A 16,976-nucleotide genomic window follows, 5' to 3' on the forward strand; every position below is an offset into this window, starting at 1 on the left:
TCCCGAGATCTTCAAGGTGCTGTCCTCCCCAACGGCGCTACACAGAGGCGAGCAAAGAGGGAGGTGGTGCTTCCTCGTGTACAAGATGGTGACCACGCGACGCTCTAGGCTGCCTCAGCCGGGGCTCGGTAGCCGGAAGTCCTCCGGCTCTCGCCATTAGGAAGCGGAAGTAAAAAGTGGCAGGCAGCTGGGCTATTGCTCTGCGAGACCAGCTTGAGGGGAGCCGCGGGAAAGGCGCGTGTCGGCCGCTCACTGGCGCAGCCGCTGCCTCCGCCGTCACCGCCCCGCCCCGGCGTTGTCGCTGGCATCGTCGCGGACGAAGCGCGGGCCCAGCATGGGCAGGAAGGGGGACGCGAGCGGCGCGTGTGCCGCGGCTGCGCGGCCAGTGACAGGTACCCCTGGCTTGGCGTGGGGAGGTCTCGTGGACGGGGAGAGGGTCTGGGACGCGAGGCGACCCCGTGCCCCGGTCACCTTGAGCTTCCGCTTCTTTCCTGACTCAGTTTCTCCTTCCGTGCCCCAGTCCTGTCCTTATTTGCGCGTCCCCCGAGTTGCCCTCAGTGGTCTCTGGGCAAGGTATCAATTCTGCGGGAGTGGCCACTGACTCTCTTCAGCGGTTTTGAGTCTTCAGTGAAAAGCTTTGAGACCAGTGTGCCCAAATGCAGAAGGAGGTGGGGGAAGTGCCCTAACCTGAATTTAGATCAACCCTGACCCCAAGTAGATTGAGAACCAGCAGTTTGCAGGACTCTGATTGGGGAACGACTTCATCTTTTTATAGATTTCTGTTTTCCCTAAAATGAATTAAAGTGATGCATATTGGTTGCCGTTTTCATTTAAATACGAGGATCTGTTGGCTGGAGATTGGATGATCCGGTTTCACTTTTTGTGGGACCTGTCAGAAGAATAAGATCTGCGTACGTCGCCAATAAGTTATGGATGTCAACTGTTCTTCGTTGGCCAAATCTCCAGATTGTTTTGCATTTCTTGCCAGATTTGAGAACTAGCATATTTTGTTCATTTGAAGTCCGGAGGTCTTATACCTTACTGTGCTACACTATCTTAGAAACATTCATTGTGCACTTGCTGGCCAGTTTTAGTGTGATGTTTGAAACACTTAAAATAGTTACTTAACACACAAAATTTGGGATGATTGTAGCCTTTCCACTTGGCTTGCTTTTGACAAACTTGACACTTTTTTTTTTTTTAAAGATTTTATTGATTTTTACAGAGAGAGAGAGTAGAGGGAGGGGCGGAGGGAGAGGGAAAGAGAGAATCTCAAGCAGGCTCTGTGCTGAGCCTGAAGGGGAAGCCTTGATCTCTGGACCCTGAACTCATGACCTGAGGGGAAATCAAGAGTCTGAGCCTAACAGACTGAATTGAACCACCTAGATGCCCCGACACTCATTTTTATTAAAGGAATGCTTCCTACAGTAGGATGGCACCTTTATAGTGCACGTTTAGCTTAAGAGGGAGCAATTGAACTATGCAGAAAATTCTGTTAGATCTTCTCTGCAGTTACCAGTGATCATTTTCATATCAGATGAGTAGTAACTACTTAAAAAAAAATTAGATTTATGGGGTTCACAGCAAACAGTCTTGCTAATAGGTATAAATGCATATTAAGTTTAATTATTTGGAAAGTAAATTTAGTTCTCTAGAAGAGTCCTTCCTAATATTTTCCCTCACTGTTAATCATGTTTGTTGAAGCTCAGGTGGCTGTCTGTAAGCTTGCATCATGCATGTTGTTTTTTTAAAAGTTTGTCAGCTATTATCTTCAGTTTAGAAATGGAAGAAGAGGGGCGCCTGGGTGGCTCAGTGGGTTAAAGCCTCTGCCTTTGGCTCAGGTCATGATCTCAGGGTCCTGGGATCGAGCCCCGCATGGGGCTCTCTGCTCAGCAGGGAGCCTGCTTCTTCCCCCTCTCTCTGCCTGCCTCTCTGCCTACTTGTGATCTCTCTCTATCAAATAAATAAATAAAATATTAAAAAAAAAAAGAAATGGAAGAAGAAGTTGGTGATTTAGAATTTTATGCCTCCTCTGTTTTCCAGAAAGTGAAAAGTGTTTGCCATAATACAGTTTTTATTAATATCCTACTGTAGATCAATGAGTAAGAGATAGTCATGAATTTAAACCAATTAGAATGGGCCACAGACTGGATCTTAAAGATAGTACATTTGGACCTAGGACTTATTTATTTTTTTAAAAAAATATTTTATTTATTTATTTGTCAGAGAACACAAGCAGGGGGAGCAGCAGGCAGAGGGAGAGGGAGGAACAGTCTCCCCGCTGAGCAGGGAGCCCGATATGGGACTCGATTCTGAGACCCTGGGATACTGACCTGAGCTGAAGGCAGAAGCTTAACTTATCTGAGCCACCCAGGTGCCCTAGGCCTAGGACTTATAAAAGAATGTTTTTAATTTGCCCACCGTGCCACAAGCACTATGCCTATGATCATGAGATGCCACATTGTAGATTCTGACAGCTATTATTTCTCACATTATTCATATTTACTAGCAACATTTAAGGACCACTAGGATCAGAGTGATAAGATTCTCATAAAATGAAGGCATTCTCAAACAAAAGGCACTTCAGTGAAGTTCTTATTTCTGCTTCTCTGAAACAGTCTTTTTTCCTGTAGTTTGACCTGTGGCATCAAGGATGTGTGGTCTGGGTGGGAGAGCTTTTCTTTAAGGTCCACTTTTATCTGTCATCTTAATGGTGCTATACCTTGCCCCAAGAACTCTGTCTCTTTTAAAAATAGTTTAAGGGGGGGCGCCTGGGAGGCTCAGTGGGTTAAAGCCTCTGCCTTCGGTGCAGGTCATTAACCCAGGGTCCGGGGATCGAGCCCCACATCGGGCTCTCTGCTCAGCGGGGAGCCTGCTTCCTCCTCTCTCTCTCTCTCTCTCTCTGCCTGCCTCTCTGCCTACTTGTGATCTCTGTCTGTCAAATAAATAAATAAATAAATCTTTAAAAAAATAGTTTAAGGGGATCTCTGGGTGAGTCTTGGTGCACAGAGTTTTCATTTTAACCCTTCTTAAGTCTTAAGCTTTTTGTAGCATCTTTCCTCTTGTTGTCACACTCCTTTCTATTTGCTTTCATTCTTCCTTTAATGAATGATGGCCTGTGTTTATTTCATTTTGAGCACCTCTTGTGTTCCTGGCATTATGCTAAGCATGTGGCCCTTACAGATGAAGCTCCCTGCTCTTGCGGAGCTCACATTCTGTCCATGAAGCAAGCCCGTCAGGCTAGTTGGTCAGTTTGCTTTGGTCCCAACTTCAGGCTGGCATGCTTGGTTTCAGGTTGAAACTTTGTCTTTCTCAGCCACCTATATCCCAAGGACTCTGTCCCTAGAAAGTCCTTGGACTTGTGTTGATTCTCACAAGAAAGCTCTTTGCTCAGTCAGGGTCTGCACAGTATGAATTCTTACCTTCCAATACCAGAGATAGCATGGTATTATACAACTTAAAAACAGGCAGACGTGGGTTCCAAGCATTGTTGTTTATTAATATTAGTCAAGTTCCTCAGCTTCACTGAGGCTGGGAATGATAACGTTTCATCCATTATGCAGCAAGGCTATAGGTATCTCCTGTTTGCCAGGCACTGTGCTATTTGCTATGGTGAACAAAGTAGTCATGGCTGCCACCCTTTAGGAACTACAGTCTCCTGGGTAGTTGTGTGGAGGGACTAGATATCATGGTATATGCAAAACACCTGACACTGTGCTGGGCCCAGAGCAATGGCTCAATAATCTTAATGCTTCCTGGGGGACCTTTTATCACTCCCTCTTCCCTCATCACTCTATGCATGCAACCTGCCTGTGGTTACTGGCAGTGGTGTCCAGTTTCTAGTCCAGAATTACTACTTTTGGGACTACACATCTAGGCCCCTTGTGGGCAAATTGTAAACAGAACTATAGTATAGTAATGCTAACATAGTTCATATATTCTGTCTCCAGTTTAGAAGTTTTCTGAATTTGGGGGGGGGGGATTTTTTTCCCCTAACCACAGAAAATGTATTTCCAAGACATTTTTTTTTTGAGCCCATGTAATAATGATTTATTATTCTGTAATTTAGAAAGTGGTTTTTTACGAGAACGTCTTTTATTAGAACAATTAATTCTGGTATAGTACTTGGCACTTGAGAGAGTAATTTTCATGTTGCTTTTTCATTCTCAGAGTGTCCTGGTGTGGCAGATACTGATATTCCTATTTCAGAGTCTGGGAGACCAAGGGCCAGAGAAGTTACTAGGGAACTTCCTTGTGGTTAAACTGCTAGTAAGTAGCAAACTCAGTAATTTATCAGAAGTCCCTGACTCTGAAAGGTTCTTTCTTTTCACTAGCCAAGTTTTTCTGTCATGCAGAGGAGGTTTCTGAGGCTGTAGTTCAGAGACCTTTGTAAGAGAGGAACTTAGGAGGCAAGAACTGAGAGTTCTTGAGTAGTCTGAAGTTGTATGTAAAATTTTTGGTTCTTGCTTGCCCCTCTGTAGGAAATGTCAGTAACTTTTGCTGCACTCTGAAAGGGCTACCTCCGCACCCCTAACCCTCACCCCAGCCAGAAATCTTCTAACAAGTTTCAGTGTCGGGGTCTAGGTGGCTAGCCCTAGTCTTTATGAATGTTGGCTATTTATTTATTTTTTTATTGGTGCTTATTTATAAATGGGATATTAATTAGTCAATTAAATCAATTAAGCTGACAGTGTCTGAACTAAAAACTCTTAAAAGTAACTTTTTTATTTGGTTTATTTTGATTTTGACCATTTGTTCTTTAGAGATACTGTGTGTTATGTGAAGCAGGCTGTTGGCACAACTGTTAATGCTTTTTGTAAAAAGAGGGTACTGACTGATCCTCCAAGCAGTAGCTTTTCTAATCAGTATCTCAAGGAATTGGGGTGAGTCTGGTGTGAGCCTTACCTACCCAACACTAGCATGCAGAAGCACAACTTTGGTTTGGTGTTTCTCACATATTCATGTCTTCTTTGGATTCCCATTCAAATGGGTGGAACTTAGATGCTGACTTATACGGCCTGGGGGGAAGTCTGATTAGGGTTCAGTGAGGCTGATCTCTGAGATGAAAAATCAGGCCAAAGATGCCTAGAGCTGGAGTCTTTTTCTGAAATGATGTTGACACCTCAGTGTGCTTGAGGAGGTTGCTGCTGGGAGTTAGGAGGCCTGCGTTAGATGGCTGTGCCAATTTACCAGTGATTCCAGCTTCCTTATTTTGTAGATAGGGACCCATGATTGAGTTCTAACATTCTTTGTTCAGAACGTATTTGCATTTACACTCAAGACCCATCTGTTAGCCCCCTGGGGCTGCTGTGACAAAGTACCAAACTGTGTGGCTAAGAGCAATGACATTTCCTTGTCTTCCTTTTTGTTTTGGAGTTTGGAGTTTTGGAGGCCAGAGATTCTAAATCAAGGTGTCACAGGACCATATTCCCTCTGAAATCTGTAGGGGAGGGTCTTTCTTTGCCTCTTCTGGCATTTGCTAGCCCTAGGTGTTCTGTGGTTTGCAATATAGTTCTAGTGTTTGCCTGTCTTCTCTGGCATTCTCCCTGTGTCTGTTCACATGGTGTTCCCACTGCATGTCTGTCTCTCTGTCCACGTTTTCCATTTTTTTGTAACACCAGTCTTACTGGATTAGGGCCCACCCTAATGACCTCATTTTAACTGGATTTCCTCTGTTAAGACCATTTCCAAATAAGTTTGTATTTCGAGGTGCTGGGTTAGGACTTTTGGGAGGACACTATTTAATACCCATCATTTACATTTTCATCTGCCTCAGCTTTGTTTACTCTTATGGTTCATAAAGTATGACTGTGTGCTCCCTGCTGTGCCACCAACTGACTTAGACCTGTGTATAGTTTAGGCACCCCACGATGAGATGGAGTCTTTATAGGAAAGAGTATATGATCTACACCTTTAGTTATATGTCAGTCACTCAGCAAGTTGAAACCATGGAGATATTAGGTGCTGTTAAATTTCAGAAGCATTTCCATTTCTGTAATTTTCATGTTACTTTGTGTCTCTAAGTATTAAGATTCAGGTTTAAACATTTCTTTGTAGCAAAACCTTTTTTTTTTTTCTTTTTTTCTTTTTAGGGGTTTGCTATAAAATGGGACTTATGATTATATTCACTGGACTATGGCTGTTTTCCTCAGTAAAGGCAGATTCAAAAGCCATTACAACCTCTCTTACGACAAAATGGTTTTCCACTCCATTGTTGTTAGAAGTCAGGTAAGAAGACATCTTTTTTTCCTTTCATGTGTTTGAGTAAAAATGTAGGATCTGCCAGTGAGTATTCAGGAGCTTTTTTAGGCAGTGAGATTATCATCACATGCATTTAGTCAGTGCCTCTTTCAGTGTGCATTGTGCTGTGTGCTAGTCAGAGGCTGTTAGAACACAGAATCTGTCAGTAGGATATGGTAATATTGATTCATAGAGATACTTAGGGACTTCTTTGGACAAATTTATTGAATTGGTTAAATCATCTTCCAAGAAAGGTGTACATGTGGTAATAAAGGAAGAGAGAGTTATACTTAAAGGAATTTTTCTATTTATTTGAAAAAGGTTTTAAGAGGTGTTTAATAAAAGAGAAAGAAGAGAGTTTGTCAAGATTGGGAGAGAGAGGGCCTGCTCCTTCTAAGAAGTTGGTAGAAGACCTTGCGATATGAGAGCACAGAAGGGAGGCTGAGGACAGGGCTAGATTTTATCTAAGATTTTACTTGTTCCACATTTTAACATCTCCAAAATTAAGAAGCATTTTAATGAAATCAAGATGTTATTTTACATTAAAATTGGAAACATTTTCCTTTTTAGTGTTTCATAAAAGCGGTATGTCTTAAAACTGACAGTGTCTTAAAATCAATACAATACAATAAAGAAATATGATACAATAAAATACAAAATCAAATAAAATACAATAGTCAATGATTTCTTTGGAGATTTTGTATTCCAAGTGTATTTTTTAGTTAGTGTTTATAGTATAAATAACTAGTTACCTCTCTTTTAAAAAGTCAGTGTTTTGTTTATAGAGGGAAACTTATCTTTATTGTATCTGAAATAATATATATCTAGGACTTACAGAGAATCATTCTAAAGCATAAATTTAGGTAGATTGAATGGCAAGCAGTTGGTAAATCTCAGAATTTGTTAGTGCTAGAAATTTGAACTGTTGCATTACTTCAGTTAACTTTGGTCTATCTTTGTACTCTTCAACTTTAGAATTTCATCTTCTAACATTTCCTCCTTCATCCCTAGAAAAATGTGAATGAAGAATTTTTGTTGTGTTGTGTTTATGAATAGTGACATCTCCTAAGGAAACAGCTTCATTTGGAATTGATAAAAGAGGACCAGTGGGAAAGTGGGACTTTTAGGACCTGATTTTGGCTTGCTGAGGAGCCTCATGGATTTTCTGCTGATCAGACTTAAGCTTGTATCACTCCTCTGTGCCTCCCTTCTCTCAACAATAAAATGGCCAAAAGAAAAAATTACTACTGCATTTATTTCACAGCAGTGTTACGAGTTGATAAATGGATTGAACTCTTCCATTGTCAGAACTTTATTAGATAGAGAGGGCACTTATAAGTAAAGTGACTGGAGGTTGGTTGAGATCTAAACTGCCTGAGCAGACTCTAATAGTTGACCTTTTTCCCCTCCAGTCTTATTTTGGATGATTTGTCTGGTGTAAATCTAAGTGTTTAGGATTTACTATCACTTTCTAAATAATTTTGTGCAATTAACTGTAACATGTTTTATAGTACTTTGCTTGGCATTCTTTATTGAGTTCCACTCAGTTACTCTCACTTAGAATAATTTTTTTTTGGTTTTGTACATTGTTTCAGAAGATTTTTGTGGCATATACTTATGGGATTTTTGAGAAAGTATGTTAAAACTGTCATCTTAATTAACTCATTTTTTTCAGTTTCGTTGATCTCTATGAAGTGAATAATGTCTATCACTTCCTCCACCAACTTTTCCTTTTACAAACATTGCCCCTTTTCATGATTTCCTGACCATTTGCCGTTTTGGTTGATTATTTTTGGTCCTCTTCTTTGGCTGTTTGCAGACATTTTGGCAAGGTAACGGGACATCTAGGCAACTCAGAAATAAGTTGAGCATTATTAGAAATCCTCGATATTTGCCTCCAGAAGTAGCTGAAGCCACCATTCTTCCCTCCCAGGTCCATGGAGGACATTGATGGCAGATCATAGCATTGTCCATCTGAATGAGGGAGAGGGGACAGAATGTGCCTCTACGCATTGAGGCATGCAACTACCACAGATATTTTGCCTTCCCTGCATATAGTCCTTAGGGACTAAAAATATTCCCATGTTATTTTTAGGTTAAGCCTGATCCTAATGAAGCAGTTGTAGCTTTCTGGTTGTTCATGAAGTGATACATATTTAATTGAAGTAGAACACTGAGTATGTTTTGAACAGCCATAATTACTGACAGAAATATTGTATAAGTAAAGTACTATTATTAAAATAGAAACCAGTAATCATTTGTTGAGTACTAGATACTATAATGGCCCAAGAATTCAGCATGATAGAGATCAAATAGATTTGAGTTTGCATTCCAGATTTTTGATTTGCTAATTCTTTGCCCTTAAGCAAATCAATAACCTCTCTTGAGTTATAGTTTCTTTATTCTAAAAATGATTCTAAATCAGGGTGGCTGTGAGGATTTAAGGACATGAGTGAATATGCCAAGCATAGTGCCCATCACATAGTAAGCCCTCCTTAAATATTCATTTCCCTTCCCTTTCTACTTCTTTATGGAAGAAAGACCATTTCTGATCTCCAACTGTAACTTTGGAAATCTAGAAAACAAGTTACCAGATTTTTGCTATCTGGTGGACATTCAGGTTGTTTATGGCTTTTTTTTTCCCTTTTGTCATTGATTAAAAACTTTTTATTGTGATCTTTCAAAACATTTGTAAGTGGAATGGTACATATAATGTGCTCTCCCTCTACCTGTCACCCAGTTTTAGCTTTTATCAACTCAAGTCAATTAATCCATAACTGCCACCACCCTCCTCCCTTATCCCCCTGGACTATTTTAAAACAAATCCTAGATATCATATAATTTCATCTGAAAAACTGTTTTACTCAGTGGAATAAGAATAAGAAGTGAAACAAGAATTTAAATTGAAAAGCAAACTGAATTATACTGTAAACAAATGGCAGCATTCCTTTTAATATTATCTTGTATTGTTCTTACCCTCCTTGGATTAGTTCAGTGAATCTAGTAATTAATTTTCTTAGGACTGTTTGAAACTTAGGTGTCATAAGACTTATTTATGCAGTGGGTTGAGGGAGAATATATATTTCAAGTTTTCCTGTAATTATATGAGGAGCGTATATTTATTTGCAGTTGGCCTTTACAGGAGGGTCTTAGCTTCAGTGAATCCTTGTTCTCACCATTATAACCTTTGAGTGTATTATCCTTCCCCCCTTTTCCACAAGCCTATCTTGTGAATGCAGCTTTAATTTGTGAATTTAGTGTTTATTTGCATATCATAATCTATTTGTCTTAATATCTTGTTTTCTTAGACCATAAGCCTAGAAAGCTTAGAAAAATCCCACATTCAAGGAGGTACTAAATAATTTAATAAATCATGATAATGGGTATTTTCAGAAACCTATTTTTAGAGAGGCTGTGTGTTACCAGGAAATGTTTCTTATTTTTCCCATATTTCTGTGTCTAGCTGTGGAGTAGAGTGAGAGTTGTACACCCCAGTGTTGACAAGTAATGGGAAAGTCTTCCTTTGGCTAGGTAAGCTGAGATCCAGATCTGTAGTTTGCTTTAAGACAGTGAAAGATCACCACTACATTAGTATTCCGTTTCAGAGGAGAAGATGACTAATTTACATGAATCATTTGATCAGTACACACATTTTCTTTTAGTGATTTTAGACTCTGGAATGAAGGGAAATTTAGAATGGCCATTATTTAGGTCTGTAGAGTAAAGTCAAGAAAAAATTAAGGTGGCATTAAGTTCTAAGAACTTATTTTATTAAACTGAAATTTGGTGATCTTGAAAATTTGGATTTATGGATATTAAAAGATAACAACATGCTGCCTTTAGTCTCCTAGAAATTTCTCTAGGGTTCATGGTTTCCTTGGGAGAACCTTAGGCAAAACATCTTTTTTTTTTGTAATTTGTAAGGTCTTTCAGAGAATAAATGAACAGAACTAGTACTAGAATTGTCAGTTTGTAATTCTGCTATTACCAACAACGTTTTCAACAAAATAGGGTTTCATAAGCTTTATTTATATTGGAACTTTCCTGTTGTTACATAGTTGTTCCAGGTTTCTTATGGAATACCTATTAGGCTATTAATATGAATAAGTGAGTAAGCTACTAAGCTAATTAGTTATCAATAGTCAATAAGCTAATAAGACTTGCTTATCATTAGAATATATATTATACATGCTTGTGTATAATGTATATTATAAAAGCCAAACTCTGGATATTTGGAAACTTAAAAACCTATTTTTACTTTCTTTAGTAATGTAGCTTACGTTAGAAGATTTTATTAAGTTGTTTTATTTCTGATATTTCCCCCCTTTTCTCCCAGTGAGTTTTTAGCAGAAGACAGTCAAGAGAAATTTTGGAATTTTGTAGAAGCCAGTCAAAATGTTGGATCATCCGATCATCACGGTAAAATTGAAGCAAATGCTTCTTTGACTTTGGTATCTGGGAAAATATTAGGAAAAAATGGTCTCTTTCACAGTATTTATGGCTTAGTAATTAAAGGAAAATGTTTTTATCTTAATGACTAGAGTTGTGATGGTAGTCAGCAGAGCCAACACAAACTAATGCTTTTGAAGCAGTTTATCGCTTTGTCTATAAGTACTACGTTTGATTTCTTTCTCCCTGCTTGTTTTTGTTCTTTTGTATTTTTTTATTAGAAGTGCTATTTGAATATTTTATAGAAGTCAAATTCATTTAAAATCATTTAGTATTAACTTAATTACCATTGATTTGATTCCCTTTTTCTTTTTTTATGAACTAATTGCACAACTGATCTGTTCTCTGTTAGGTTCGTTATCATTAAGTTAGTGCCATCCAAAATGTTTCCTGTTATGCCTGCCTGCCACCCACAGCTTGAGTGTTGAGGTATCAGATGAATGCCATTGTCAACTGTATCACTTGTTTACAGTTTATGATGTGCATTCACACATTCTAGTTCAATATAAGCTTTATGGATGTTTGTAGTATAAACATTACTAGTTAAAGCTGCAGATAACTTGGGTAGCTAAAACCTTGAATGTTACGTTGACAGGCCTTGTTGTAGAGCAAATGTGTGAAAACAAAGTGATTGCTATTAATATTTAACTGAATTGATTTTAACTTTTTGATTTTTAGTTAAAATAATACAAATTTTAAAAGCCAAGTCTGAATTTCTTTTTTGTGATATTAGTACATAAAGGTTTGAGCAAGCATCTGTAGTTTGAGTTACAAAATTTAGAGTCAACTGGAATTGTTTGTGTTACCAAAAAAAAACATTTTACTTTTAGTTTACAATTTCATAAAACAAATTTATTGAAGTGGATTTTATAATGAAATTTGAACTCTGATGTTTAAAATGAAATTTCCTCAGTATAAATGATAATGTGTTCTTGGTTAAAGTTGGGGTAGTATGAATTCTTGGAAGTGATCATAAAAGTGTGTTAAAATTTTATTTGAAATATTATCCATTGTCCCACCACCCAAAGGTATTGACCATTAACATTCTGGCAACATTTTAAGTATTTCTTTCTGGTGTTTTTTTCTGCTTAGAAGATGCTAATGCCATATAGAACCTTTTATATTTTACTTTTTAAAATGTTAGTTATATTCCTCAAAAATACTTTTGATACATAATATATGATTTAATAGTCAAGCTTTTAAAAGGCTTATAAAGAAAAATCTTGTTCTTTCCCTGTCCCCCTCCTGTTTCTCCCTTGCTTTTTATAACTGTTTAAATTATTTTGTTTAGCCTTCAGTGTTTTTTTTTTTTTTAACAACAGATACATCATATGTATTCTTATTTCTCATTCTTTCTTAACAGTAAAAAAGATAGCTCACTATGTACAGTTGACCCCTGAATAACATGGGTTTGAACTGCATGGGTTGACTTATACTCAGATTTTTTTTCTGTGACTACAGTATAGTACCTAAATGTATTTTCTCTTTATGATTCTTTTTTTTTTTTTTTTTAAGATTTTGTTTATTTATTTGACAGAGAGCACAAGTAGGCAGAGTGGCAGGCAGAGGGAGAGGGAGAAGCAGGCTCTCTGCTGAGCCAGGAGCTCAATGCAGGATTCGATTCCAGGATCCCGAGATCAGAACCTGAGCTGAAGGCAGCCGCTTAACTGACTGAGCCACCCAGGCACCCACTCTCTCTTTATGATTTCTTAATACATTTTCTTTAGCTTTATTATGAGATTACAGCATAAAATTGCATATAACATACAAGATGTGTGTTAATTTACTTTTATGTTATCGGTATAGCTTCCTGTCACCTATAGGCTATTAGTAGTTTTGGGGGAGTCAAAGTTATATGTGGATTTTTTTTTTAAAAGATTTTATTAATTTATTTGACAGACAGAGATCACAAGTAGGCAGAGAGGCAGGCAGAGAGAGGGGGAAGCAGGCTTCCCGCCGGGCGGAGAGCCCAGTGTGGGGCTCAATCCCAGGACCTGAGATTGTGACCTGAGCCGAAGGCAGAGGCTTAGCCCACTGAGCATCCCTATATGTGGATTTTTGACTGATGGGGCAGTTGATGCCCCTAAACCCTGTGTTGTTCAAGGTTCAACTGTATATTGCTTTGTACCTTGCACTTTAACAATATATTCTGGGGATTTTTTCATTCTGGTACATGTATTTTTTTTTTTTCCACCTCAGATAGTTTGTTCCAGTTGTTTAAATGCTTCTTCCCAAACTACAGTTTTGTTAATATCCTTTTACATTCTGTACTTCCTCATCACACTGCTCAGTTTTGTTGGGTTATTTGAGTGAATAACAAACATATGATAGGCACTGGGGATACAAAGATAAATACAATAAACCTTCTGCCTGTGGGGGCTCAAAAACTATTTGGAGAGAGGTAGGTAGTGAATAAATAATTTCGTAAATGATGTGGTAATTGAAAGAGGTAAGCAGAGAAATATTATAGGATCAAAGAAAAGATGTACTTGGTCCAGGGAGGCATGGGGTAGGGATTGGGAGTGACTTTGCAGAGTAGGTGATGTCACAGCTGAATTCTTGTGGAGGTATGTAGGAGTTAGTTATCCAGGTAAGTGGGATAGATGCAGTCCAGGTAGAGGGAATAATGTGAACAAAGGGAAGAAGAGAGGAAGAGTCCTGTATTCTAGGGAATTCTAAGCATTTGACAACAGTTCAAGATAGAGTGGTAAAATTTTGCCACCGTATACCTCTGTAACACATAGCTTTATACTTTATGAACTATCTTATTTGCATATATCTAGTCATATGTAATTATTTTGGATAATGTTCTTCTTTGACAGGTACTGATTATTCCTATTATCACACAATATTAGAAGCTGCATTTCAGTTTCTGTCACCTCTACAGCAGAATTTGTTGAAATTTTGTTTGTCCCTTCATTCGTATTCAGCTACAATTCAAGCCTTCCAGCAGGTAAATTCAGTGCTTAGAGATAAGAGTATTTTTTATGGCTGGTATAACATGATGATTGGATATATTGTGGTTGTGCTGGCATTGTGTTACAGAGCTATAACTTTTCTGATTGAAATTTCTGAGGATTTGTTTATAAATAGAAAGCAAAGCTGGCATTATATCTTCAGATCACAGGTTCTTTTTTTTTGTAAAAAAACATAATTTGCACTATTTTCATTTAAAAAGAAAAGAAGAATATCCACACATAAATGAAACTACCAGACTTTTTATATAGCACAGCATAGGAGATACAGTCTTATTAAACCAATTGACCATGAATCAGATCACAGCCGTAGATCTAAAACCAGTTCTCAGGAAATTCAGGGGATGGGAAATACAAAGCAATATCACAGGGGTAATAAGAATATCTGGAATGTAGGAAAATTTGTAGTTAAATGATCTGATTTCTTCAACAAATGTTATAAGGAAAGAAAGGAGGGAAGGAAGAACTTCAAGAGAGACTTAAAATATGTGTCATCTTAATGCAGTGTGTGGATCTTATTGGATTTTGAGTTGAACAGACTGCCATTGTAAAAAAAAAAAAGAATCAAAGATGAGCATACACCGATCATGTATTTGATGTAAAAGAAATGTTAATTTTAAAACCACTGTCTTATTATAAAATAAAGGAGGCATAGAAAACCACTCACAAGAAATATGTAGTATAATGAATTTTTGCGAAGCGAGTACTCGTAATTTTCCCCCAGGTCGAGAAGTAGAACTTAGCCAGGCCCTCTGGCAGCCTGCCCTTCTTGTGCTCTGCTCTTATCACAGCTACCTTTTACCCTCCCAACAGGATCTACTTTATCAACCTCCATTGAAATGACTTGCTGCACTTCTTTATCATTGTATTGCCTAAGAGTGCATCTCCACACAATAGTTTAGTTTTGCTGAGTTTTAAAAATTTTGATAATTTTTTTTTGGTGTGGGGGGCGTTGAATTTACAGGTTCTTCTTCTATTCCTTTCTTTTCTTTGAATAATTTTTTTTGCAGTCTGTATTTTGTTGATCACATGTTGGTACTCACGATGCAGTTCAACTTTTTCTCTGTCCTCTGTTCTGGCACGTTGGCAGCTGATTCCAGAGGCTCAATGAGAATTGTGTTTCATCCTTTTGGCAAGTGCATAGGTAGTGTTCTGTTTCATTAGGAGATACTAATGTCGTTCTTCTCTTTTTGATTTAGCAGTCAATCCTGCTCTATGCTTAATCCATTAATTCTTTGTGGTATGTAAAGTGGTGACTCTCATTCTTTTTTTGTTGTACATACCCTCACCTGGTGCTGTTCATGTGGGGAAGGCAGAATACATGCTTGAGTCTTTCCTGCTATTTACCAGGTTTTTGAATGAGTTTGGTTCACTAGCAGCCTTTTACTTTAACCATTTAGTTTTTTTGTTTCAACTTTTTTTTGGTGGGAAAATGTAGGTAAAGTAAGATTTATCATCTTGGGCATTAATTTAAGTGTGCAGTATGATGGTATTTAGGACATTCTTATTGTTATGCAAGCGTCACCACCATTCATCTTCAGAACTCCTTTCATCTTGCAAAACTAAAACTTTATACTCCTCAAATAATAACTTTCCATCCCCCCTTACCCTCTCCCCCTTGGCTGGTAACCAGCATTCTATTTTCTATCTCTGAGTTTGTCCATTTTAGATACCTCATTTAAGTGGAATCGTAGAGTGTTAGTCCTTTTGAGTATGGCTTATTTCTCATAGCATAATGTTTTTAAAGTTCATCCATGTTGTACCATGTATCAGAATTTAATTTCTTTTTATAACTGAATGATATTCCATTGGATGTATATAACACATTTGATTTCTCCATTCATCTGTTATTGGGCATTTGGATTGTTTCTTCCATTGGCTATTGTGAATAATGCTGCTTGGAACATTGGTTTATGACTGTCTGATTGAGTCTCTGTTTTCATTTCTTTTGGGTGTATACAGAAGAGTGTAATTCATGAATCATGTGGCAATTCTGTTCTTAACATTTTAAGGAATTACCAAACTGTTTCTATAGCAGCTGCACCATTTTACATTCCCACCAGTAATGTATCAGGATTTCACTTTTTCCACATACTTCCCAGCACTCGGGTTATTTTCTGGTTTTTGATAATGGCTGTCCTCATGGGTGGGAAGTGGTGTCTTGTGGTTTTGATTTTCATTTCCTTAATGACCAGCAATGTGGAGCATCTTGTCATGTGTTTATTGGCCATCTGTGTTTCTTCTTTGGAGATTTGTCCTTTATTTGTTGTTACCCATTTTTCAGGTGGATTGATTTTTGTTGTTCTCATAGGAGTTTTTTTTTTTTTTAAGATTTTTTAATTTATTTATTCGACAGACAGAGATCACAAGTAGGCAGAGAGGCAGGCAGAGAGAGAGGAAGGGAAGCAGGCTCCCTGCCAAGCAGAGAGCCCGATGTGGGGCTCGATCCCAGGACCCTGGGATCATGACCTGAGCCGAAGGCAGAGGCTTTAACCTGCTGAGCCACCCAGGCGCCCCTGTTGTAGGAGTTTTTTATATACTCTGGCTTTTAATCATTTATCAGATACATACTTGTCAAATATTTTCTCATGTTCTGTGGGTTGCCTTTTCACTGTTGATAGTGTCCATTGATGCAGAAAATTTTTAAATTTTGATGAAGCTGTTTTATCTTATTTTTTTTTTTTTGCCTGTGCTTTTGGTGTCGTATCCAAGAAGTCATAACCAAATCCAGTGTCATGAAACTTTACCCCTATGTTTTCTTCTAAGAGTTCTATGGTTACATATTAGCTCTCAAGTTAGGTCTTTGATCCATTTGGAATTTATTTTTGTATATGCTGTAGAGTAAGAATCCATCTTCATTCTTTTGCCTGTAGATATCTAGTTTTCCCAGCATCATTTATTGAGGGACTGTCCTTTTTCTATTGATTAGTCTTGGCACCCTTGTTGAAAATCAGTTGAGTGTATGTATGAGGGTGTACTTCTGGGCTTTTTACTCCATTGGTTGATATGTCTTTACTTGTGAAAGTACTATATTGTTTTTTTTTTTTTAATTTTATTTTTTATAAACATATATTTTTATCCCCAGGGGTACAGGTCTGTGAATCCCCAGGTTTACACACTTCACAGCACTCACCATAGCACATACCCTCCCCAATGTCCATAATCCCACCCCTCCTCCCAACCCCCCGCCCCCCATCAACCCTCAGTTGTTTTGTGAGATTAAGAGTCATTTATGGTTTGTCTCCCTCCCAATTCCATCTTGTTTCATTTACTCTTCTCCTACCCCCTTAACCCCCCATGTTGCATCTCCTC

General features: G+C 38.1%; 1 protein-coding gene across 2 annotated transcripts in view; it reads left to right on the top strand.

The window, feature by feature from the left end:
• Nucleotides 1-306: 306 nt before the first annotated feature.
• LOC111160848 (UDP-glucose glycoprotein glucosyltransferase 1) overlaps nucleotides 307-16,976 on the top strand; it is a 134,241-nt gene continuing 117,571 nt past the window's right edge. For both annotated transcript variants that reach the window (XM_022524236.1, XM_022524237.1), the window contains exons 1-4: nucleotides 307-392; nucleotides 6,093-6,228; nucleotides 10,577-10,659; nucleotides 13,512-13,642. In XM_022524236.1, the coding sequence (XP_022379944.1) occupies nucleotides 335-392; nucleotides 6,093-6,228; nucleotides 10,577-10,659; nucleotides 13,512-13,642 (408 nt within the window). In that variant the 5' untranslated portion in view covers nucleotides 307-334. The remainder of the gene's footprint in view (nucleotides 393-6,092; nucleotides 6,229-10,576; nucleotides 10,660-13,511; nucleotides 13,643-16,976) is intronic.

The sequence above is a fragment of the Enhydra lutris genome, unplaced genomic scaffold (assembly GCF_002288905.1).
Source record: "Enhydra lutris kenyoni isolate GAN:26980312 unplaced genomic scaffold, ASM228890v2 scaffoldscaffold78, whole genome shotgun sequence".
Taxonomy (NCBI): Eukaryota; Metazoa; Chordata; class Mammalia; order Carnivora; family Mustelidae; genus Enhydra; species Enhydra lutris.